Source organism: Lathyrus oleraceus, chromosome 3, assembly GCF_024323335.1.
Source record: "Lathyrus oleraceus cultivar Zhongwan6 chromosome 3, CAAS_Psat_ZW6_1.0, whole genome shotgun sequence".
NCBI classification, from domain to species: domain Eukaryota; kingdom Viridiplantae; phylum Streptophyta; class Magnoliopsida; order Fabales; family Fabaceae; genus Lathyrus; species Lathyrus oleraceus.
In genome coordinates this window covers 485,936,826-485,946,854 of record NC_066581.1, presented here as the reverse complement: position 1 = coordinate 485,946,854, position 10,029 = coordinate 485,936,826, and the positions used below count along the sequence as shown (strand labels likewise).

The 10,029-nt window shown below is 34.3% G+C and overlaps 1 protein-coding gene across 1 annotated transcript; it reads left to right on the top strand.

The window, feature by feature from the left end:
- The first annotated feature begins 6,046 nt into the window (after positions 1-6,046).
- Positions 6,047-6,649, top strand: LOC127131780 (uncharacterized). Its single transcript, XM_051060689.1, has one exon. It carries the CDS (start codon positions 6,047-6,049, stop codon positions 6,647-6,649), a length of 603 nt encoding a protein of 200 aa, XP_050916646.1.
- Positions 6,650-10,029: the final 3,380 nt, after the last annotated feature.

The window sequence follows — 10,029 nt, the reverse complement described above, 5'->3', positions numbered from 1 at the left end:
CAGGGTTGCCCGTGGAGTCGTCCACCAAATGATGTTGAAAGATTCATCTATATGGGCGATGGAAAAAAAATTGCAGTAGAGGTTATAGGGACTTTTAAATTATTATTAAAGAACGATTTTTTTTTGGATTTGATTGAGACTTTTGTTGCACCATCTATTAGACGGAATTTAATTTCTATTTCTATTTTGGACAAATCAGGTTATACTTATTCGTTTGGAAATAATAAATTTAGCCTCTCATATGATTCAAATGTTGTTGGTTACGGTTCTTTGAATGATAATCTTTTTATGCTTGATATTAAATGTCCTTATAACAAAATAATGCAAATAGAGTCACATGGTACAAAACAAAAACTAAATGAGAATCCCGCCACTTTATGGCATAAGCGATTAGGACATATATCTAAACAGAGAATTATGTCGGAAGGTGTTCTTAGATCCCTTGATTTATCGGACTTTCAAGTATGCATTCAATGTATTAAGGGTAAGCAGACAAACAAGAGGAATTTCCATACTGAAAGAGCTAAAGATGTCTTAGAACTAATTCATACTGATATATGTGGTCCTTTCCCTACAGGTTATTGGAACGGACAACGGTATTTTATTACGTTCAGATATGATTACTCAAGGTATGGATACTTGTATTTAATTAATGAGAAATCTCAATCTTTAGACGTGTTTAAGTCATTCAAAGCTGAAGTCGAACTTCGACTTGGAAAGAAAATAAAAGTTGTCAAATCCGACTGTGGTGGTGAATACTATGGTCAGTATGATGGATCAGGGGAACAACGTCCAGGGACCTTTGCGCTTTTCCTCAATGAGTGTTGAATTATTCTGTAATACACAATGTCGGGAAAACCCAACATGAATGGAGTTGAAGAACGATGAAACTGGACTCTTAAGGACATGGTAAGGAGTATAATTAGTCATTTTTCACTTCCAGGGTCATTTTGGGGAGAAGCATTAAAGACCGCAGTTTATATCCTTAATAGAGTACCTAGTAATGTAGTGGCTAAAACCACTTATGAGCTCTGGACTAGGAAAAAGTCTAGCATTAGACACTTACACATTTAGGGATGTCCAGCTGAAGCGAGGCCTTATATGCCTCATGAAGGTAAGTTGGATGCAAATACAATTAACTGTTATTTTATTGGATATGCTGAACACTCTTATGGGTACAAGTTTTACAATCCCATCATTAGAACATTTTTTGAAACGGGAAATGCAAGGTTCCTTGAGGATGTGGAGTTTGGAGAGGAAGGAAGCATAAGGAGTGTTGTCTTTGATGAAGAAATTGTTTCTCACAATGATCAAGTCTTTGTACCTATCTCTGTTCTAGAAATAGATCCTGAAATAAATAATGGTGTTATTCCCAACATCCCTCAAGAACAAGACAATACCGAGTTTCTTCCCCCAAGCACCACCTATAGTTCAAACTCAACAACCTTAAGAGCCACCATTAAGAATATCCACTAGAGAGAGAAAGAGTGCAATTTTAGATGATTATGTTGTATTTCTTCAGGAACGTGAGGATGACATTGGTTTGACTGAGGAAGATCCTAACAACTTTAGTCAAGATATGCTAAGTCCAAACTCTCTTAAGTGGGTTGATGCTATGAAGGATGGGATGAAGTCGATGGCTGACAATGATGTTTGGGATCTCTTTAAATTACATGAAGGGAAGAAACCCATTGGTTGCAAATGGATATTTAAAACCAAAAGAGATTCCAAGGGTAACATTGAGAGATATAAAGCTCGTCTTGTCGCAAAAGGCTTTACTCAAAAGGAAGGAATTGATTATAAAGAGACATTTTCTCCAATTTATTTGAAAGACTCTCTTAGGATCATGATGGCATTGGTAGATCATTTTGATTTAGAGTTGCATCAGATGGATGTAAAGATCGTGTTTCTAAATGGAAACATTGTAGAGACAATATATATGGTGCAACCATAAAACTTTGTACCAGGAGACCCAAAGTCTATGGTTTGCAAACTCAAGAAATCCATATATGGCCTTAAACAAGCTTCCCGTTAATGGTATTACAAATTTCATCAAGTGATATCCTCATTTGGTTTTGAGGCTAATCCAATTGATAATTGTGTATACCAAAAGTTCAGTGGGAGTAAATTTGTTTTCTTGGTAATATATGTAGATGATATCCTTTTGGCAAGCAACAAGATAGGCTCATTGCACGAAACCAAGAGATTTATCACAAATAAATTTAAGATGAAAGATCTTGGGGATGCCTCATTTGTCTTAGGAATTCAAATACTTAGAGACCGTTCTCGAGGTATTTTAGGATTGTCACAAAGGAGCTATATTGATATAGTTCTGGATAGATTCTCCATGAAAGATAGTAAACCAAGAGACACACTTGTTGCTAAAGGAGACAAGTTTTGTCTCAAATAGTGCCCCACCATGGATCTTGAAAAGGAAGAGAAGCATAAGGTTCCATATGCTTCAACTGTGGGAAGTCTTATGTATGCTCAAGTTTGCACCCGTCTCGACTTATCATTCATTGTAGGAGTTCTTGGCAGATATCTAAGCAATTCTGGTATGCAACACTAGATAGCAGTAAAGCATGTAATGCGCTACCTGAAGAGAACAAGAGACTTCGTGCTCACTTATCGAAAGTCAGATAACTTGGAGATCATTAGGTATTCTGACTCAAATTTTGCAGGATGCCTGAATAGCAGACGTTCCACATCTGGTTACATCTTTCTCTTGGCTGGAGGAGTCGTCTCTTAGAAGTCTTCCAAACAGACTTTAGTGGCTCCCTCCACCATGACAGCAGAGTTTGTGGCTTGCTTTGAGGCATCAAATCATGCAATTTGGCTGCGGAACTTTGTCACAAGCCTACATATTGTTAGGAGCATTGAAAAGCCCTTAAAGGTTTATTGTGACAATAATGCAGTTGTGCTCTACTCCAACAACAATATGAGTTCTACAAAATCAAAATTTATTGATATCAAGTATCTTGTTGTTAAAGAAAGAGTTCAGGAGAAACAAATTTTGATAGAACATATAAACCGATCAACCAAACCAGATTAAATTAAACCAAACCGATGAATTTGGTTTGGTTCCAGTTTTAAAAAATACTAAAAACCAAACCAAACCAAATCAAACTGACGGAGATATCATCGGTTTAGACAATTTTTTTTACCAAAAATCGATTCAAATTGAACCGATTACACCCATACTTAGTTACTCAAATCCAAGTTGTTGAATTTTGTCTCTTGTGTTAAAGGGAATGACTCATATTTTGTAATTAAGGTTTATTTTCGTTCTTTTACTTAAAATAAATTATTTGAGTTTTTTAACTCTAAAATAGAACCACATTAGTATTTTTCATTTATTTTATTAGTTAAAATCAATCAATAAGATTATGTGGTATTAACGTAGAATTTCATGTGATTTAAACAAATTTTGTGACTGATTTATGAACGAAAAAATTTGTCATTAAAAATATTTTTAAATTTTTTATATGCGGTCTTTATCTTTTCACGTTACTTACTGATGGGGAAGAACCAGAATATTATGAAGAAGCTATGATGGATAGCCACAAAGCTGAGTGGTTGAAAGCCATGCAATAAGAAATGCAATCCCTGTATGAGAACTTGACTTATAAGCTGGTAGATTTATCGAAAGGCAAAAGAGCACTAAAAAACAAATGGGTGTACAAGTTGAAGAATGAGGATAATAACCCACGACCCATATGCAAGGCGAGATTAGTTGTAAAATGATTCAATCAAAAGAAAGATATTGACTTTGAAGATATTTTTTCACCCGTAGTAAAGATGTCATATATTCGGGTAGTGCTAGGTTTGACGGCAAGTTTAAGTTTAGATGTGGAACAACTGGATGCGAAAACTGCATTTCTTCATGGAGATTTAGAAGAAGAAATTTATATGGAGTAGCGAGAGGGATTCAAAGTCAAAAGGAAAGGAGACTTAGTATATCAGCTGAAAAAGAGTTTGTATGGGCTTAAGCAGGCACCACGTCAATGGTACAAGATATTTGATTCCTTCATGATTAATCATGGATATCAAAGGACTACTTTTGATCATTGTATGTTCGTGAAAAGATTTTATGATGATGAGTTCATCATACTACTCTTGTATGTTGATGATATGTTGATTGTATGGCAAAGTAGTGAGAAGATAAGCAAGTTAAAGAATGAAATGAAGAAGTATTTTTCAATGAAAAACTTGGGATCAGCAAAGCATATTCTTGGTATGTCCACCCGTCGTGATTGTAAGGAACATAAGTTATGGCTTATTGGAATATTTTTATTATTTTAATATCTATATGGGCATATATATATATATATATATATATATATATATATATATATATATATATATATATATATATATATATATATATATTATAATTATTTTATCAATTAAGTGCCTTAATATAATTAAGTTATCAAATAGAGTTAAAAGATTGATTAGATTTCATTTAAAAATTATTTAATTAATTAAATAATTGGGTATGGGCTCAAATATGAGTGGATGTCATGATGACCCATTTGCGAATAATGGAAATCCTAATTGGTCATCACACAATATATAGGCTATGGTCCCTAGTATACCGCACACTAGTAAATTATCTCTTCTCCCCATCTGAAAAGAATTTGAAGCATAAAGAGTACTGCTTGAGGAAGAACCACAAAAACCATCAACTTCTGGGGTTTTTTTGGATTACCGTCAAAGATAATTTTCTCAAAGGCAATTTTCTCAATGGATCCAAATATTCTATAATCAATTTATCGATCCTATAATTTTATACATGTTTGTATGACTATTTTGATTCTGCATAAAATATATGTCATAATATGTTGTGCATGTATATTGAATTGATTTAATTCTAACAAATGATATCATAACCGATTAAATGGTTTTTTTAAGCCTAAATTAAAATTGTTGGAATTATAATTTTCTGAATGAAATTAATCCAATTAAAATATGAATAGTATGGAACTCCCATAAAGTTGTTCTAATGCAAATATCATAAAAGTGTCGTAACATATATGTAATTTGATTTTTTGATTATGCATATTGTTTTGTACTGTAACATTGCCGTAACATTGCACAAATATATAATATGATTATGTAATTTTTTTGTACTGCACTATCATATAACAATGTCGCCTGATGCTATTGTGTGCTGAATTTGGATTTGGATTTTGTCCCTCGTGTAGCAACTATTGCCATAACAGTAAACAATTTTGTTTTATGTTCATATATTTCAAGGGTTTTATAATAGTACATTTTTAAAAGCTGCAAATTTATACTTATTTAGTAAATACTTCATTTTTTTATTTAATTATTTGATGCTTAACTATATCAATTTTTTAAATTATTTTATGGATCCAACTTTATTACATTAACTGTGAGAAAATTTAAATGTTAATTTTATTTTATTAAGAAATTTATTTCTATGAGTGTTAATTTGATTTAAATTTTTTTAACACCCTTCGAGTACAATCGGTTTAATATACCGGTATATACATGATATAAACACAATTAAGTAAACATACAATTTTTTAACATTACATTTGCAAGTAATGTTTATGTGAATTTTAAAGATTTTCCATTTAATTTATTAAATTAAAAATGTCTAGTGACTTTGATTGAATTAGTTGAAACAACAAGTTACAAAAGTAATCTTTGTTATTTGAATTTGATTCAATTAGAATTACAAAAGATGTAGAGTGTAATTTTTCATGCAAACTGTTATGGTCGGCCAAAATGAAGACACTGTTTGGCCGAAAATTTCCATACCTGTGATGGTAAATATGTAGTCATTATCAAGTTTATCCATGTGGCTAATGATTGATGTCAAAGGCATCCATTATCTGAATGACTAATTACTAATATTTGATCATTATGTTAGAGTACCACTAAAGATTGGGAATTGATGGTGTTTTTTGGTATCTTGTTCAGATCTTATTAAATTTGCATATAAAGAATATTATGCATGTCTATATGGTTATTTAGCATGTCTACTAATGTTATTGTATGTCTATTATTCTTTTCAATGGATCCAGTTACCACTCCTACCGCTCCAAATTTTGTTGCTAAGATTAACTCTATGCATATGCTGAGTGGGATGAACTTTAAGTCTTGGAAAGAATTTGTGGAGATCGTTCTTGGATGCATGGATTTAGACTTATCCTTGAGGGATGAGCGTCCCACCGCCACTGTTGAGAATCCAAATGAAACTAAAATAGAAAAATGGGACCGATCTAACCAAATGTGCCTCATGATGATCAAAAGATCCATACCTGAAATGATTAAGGGCTCGGTTGGTGAGAGTGAAAGCGCCAAGAAGTTCTTTGAAACTGTGGAACAATTCTTTGCTAAAAATGATAAGGCTGAGATAAATAATACCTTGTCCAAACTCATTTCAATGGTCTATAAAGGCAAAGGGAACATAAGGGAGTACATCATGGAGATGTCTAATCTCGCATCAGAACTTAAGGCATTGAAGTTAGAACTTCCTGATGATTTGATTGTGCACTTGGTTTTGATCTCTCTCCCGGCATACTTTGGGCAATTCAAAGTGAGTTACAACACTCATAATGGCAAATGGCCTCTCAATGAGCTCATATCTCACTGTGTGGAGGAGGAAGAATGCTAAAAAGAGATAATACTGAAAGTGCTCACTTAGCTACCAGTTCTCAGAATAAAAGGAAGAAGCATGTGGGAAGTTTTTATCAAAATAAGAAGGCAAATGAACAATCTAAGGAAACCACTTTCTTCTTTTGCAAAAAGGCTGGACACATGAAGAAGGAGCGTTCCAAGTATGCTGCATGGAGTGAAAAGAAGGGTAATTTTCTCACTTTTGTTTTTTATGAAATTAATTTAGTTTATGTGCCTAAGGATACTTGGTGGGTAGATTCTGGTGCTACTACTCACATTAGTATGTCCATGCAGGGTTGCCCGTGGAGTCGTCCACCAAATGATGCTGAAAGATTCATCTATATGGGCGATGGCAAAAAATTTGCAGTAGAGGCTATAGGGACTTTTAAATTATTATTAAAGAACGATTTTCTTTTGAATTTGATTGAGACTTTTGTTGCACCATCTATTAGACGGAATTTAATTTCTATTTCTATTTTGGACAAATCAGGTTATACTTATTCGTTTGAAAATAATAAATTTAGCCTCTCATATGATTCAAATGTTGGTGGTTACGGTTCTTTGAATGATAATCTTTATATGCTTGATATTAAATGTCCTTATAACAAAATAATGCAAATAGAGTCACATGGTACAAAACAAAAATTAAATGAGAATTCCGCCACTTTATGGCATAAGCGATTAGGACATATATCTAAACAGAGAATTATGTCGGAAGGTGTTCTTAGATCCCTTGATTTATCGGACTTTCAAGTATGCATTCAACGTATTAAGGGTAAGCAGACAAACAAGAGGAATTTCCATACTGAAAGAGCTAAAGATGTCTTAGAACTAATTCATACTGATATATATGGTCCTTTCCCTACAGGTTCTTGGAACGGACAACGATATTTTATTAAGTTCATATATGATTACTCGAGGTATGGATACTTGTATTTAATTAATGAGAAATCTCAATCTTTGGACCTGTTCAAGTCATTCAAAGCTGAAGTCGAACTTCGACTTGGAAAGAAAATAAAAGTTGTCAAATCCGACTGTGGTGGTGAATACTATGGTCAGTATGATGGATCAGAGGGAACAACGTCCATGGACCTTTGCGCTTTTCCTCAATGAGTGTGGAATTGTTCCGTAATACATAATGTCGGGAAAACCCAACATGAATGGAGTTGCAGAACGATGAAACTGGACTCTTAAGGACATGGTAAGGAGTATAATTAGTCATTTTTCACTTCCAGAGTCATTTTGGGGAGAAGCATTAAAGACCGCAGTTTATATCCTTAATAGAGTACCTAGTAATATAGTGGCTAAAACCACTTATGAGCTCTGGACTAGGAAAAAGTCTAGCATTAGACACGTACACATTTAGGGATGTCCAGCTGAAGCGAGGCCTTATAGGTCTCATGAAGGTAAGTTGGATGCAAATACAATTAGTTGTTATTTTATTGGATATGCTGAACACTCTTATGGGTACAAGTTTTACAATCCCATCACTAGAACAATTTTTGAAATGGGAAATGCAAGATTCCTTGAGGATGTGGAGTTTGGAGAGGAAGGAAGCATAAGGAGTGTTGTCTTTGATGAAGAAATTGTTTCTCACAATGATCAAGTCTTTGTACCTATCTTTGTTCTAGAAATAGATCCTGAAATAAATAATGGTGTTATTCCCAACATCCCTCAAGAATAAGACAATACCGAGTTTCTTCCCCCAAGCACCACCTATAGTTCAAACTCAACAACCTCAAGAGCCACCATTAAGAATATCCACTAGAGAGAGAAAGAGTGCAATTTTAGATGATTATGTTGTATTTCTTCAGGAACGTGAGGATGGCATTGGTTTGATTGAGGAAGATCCTAACAACTTTAGTCAAGCTATGCTAAGTCCAAAATCTCTTAAGTGGGTTGATGCTATGAAGGATGGGATGAAGTCGATGGCTGACAATGATGTTTGGGATCTCGTTAAATTACATGAAGGGAAGAAACCCATTGGTTGCAAATGGATATTTAAAACCAAAAGAGATTCAAAGGGTAACATTGAGAGATATAAAGCTCGTCTTGTCGCAAAAGGCTTTACTCAAAAGGAAGGAATTGATTATAAAGAGACATTTTCTCCAATTTCTTTGAAAGACTCTCTTAGGATCATGATGGCATTGGTAGATCATTTTGATTTAGAGTTGCATCAGATGGATGTAAAGATCGTGTTTCTAAATGGAAACATTGTAGAGATAATATATATGGTGCAACCATAAAACTTTGTACCAGGAGACCCAAAGTCTATGGTTTGCAAACTCAAGAAATCCATATATGGCCTTAAACAAGCTTCCCGTTAATGGTATTACAAATTTCATCAAGTGATATCCTCATTTGGTTTTGAGGCTAATCCAATTGATAATTGTGTATACCAAAAGTTCAGTGGGAGTAAATTTGTTTTCTTGGTAATATATGTAGATGATATCCTTTTGGCAAGCAACAAGATAGGCTCATTGCACGAAACCAAGAGATTTATCACAAATAAATTTAAGATGAAAGATCTTGGGGATGCCTCATTTGTCTTAGGAATTCAAATACTTAGAGACCGTTCTCGAGGTATTTTAGGATTGTCACAAAGGAGCTATATTGATATAGTTCTGGATAGATTCTCCATGAAAGATAGTAAACCAAGAGACACACTTGTTGCTAAAGGAGACAAGTTTTGTCTCAAATAGTGCCCCACCATGGATCTTGAAAAGGAAGAGAAGCATAAGGTTCCATATGCTTCAACTGTGGGAAGTCTTATGTATGCTCAAGTTTGCACCCGTCTCGACTTATCATTCATTGTAGGAGTTCTTGGCAGATATCTAAGCAATTCTGGTATGCAACACTAGATAGCAGTAAAGCATGTAATGCGCTACCTGAAGAGAACAAGAGACTTCGTGCTCACTTATCGAAAGTCAGATAACTTGGAGATCATTAGGTATTCTGACTCAAATTTTGCAGGATGCCTGAATAGCAGACGTTCCACATCTGGTTACATCTTTCTCTTGGCTGGAGGAGTCGTCTCTTAGAAGTCTTCCAAACAGACTTTAGTGGCTCCCTCCACCATGACAGCAGAGTTTGTGGCTTGCTTTGAGGCATCAAATCATGCAATTTGGTTGCGGAACTTTGTCACAAGCCTACATATTGTTAGGAGCATTGAAAAGCCCTTAAAGGTTTATTGTGACAATAATGCAGTTGTGCTCTACTCCAACAACAATATGAGTTCTACAAAATCAAAATTTATTGATATCAAGTATCTTGTTGTTAAAGAAAGAGTTCAGGAGAAGCAAATTTTGATAGAACATATAGGGACAGACTTAATGCTAGCTGACCCACTAACCCAAGGTTTGACACCTAAGGCTTTTC

Coding starts and splice junctions, on each gene's coding strand:
- LOC127131780 (XM_051060689.1), top strand. CDS start 6,047: ATGGATCCAGTTACCACTCCTACCGCTCCAAATTTTGTTGCTAAGATT.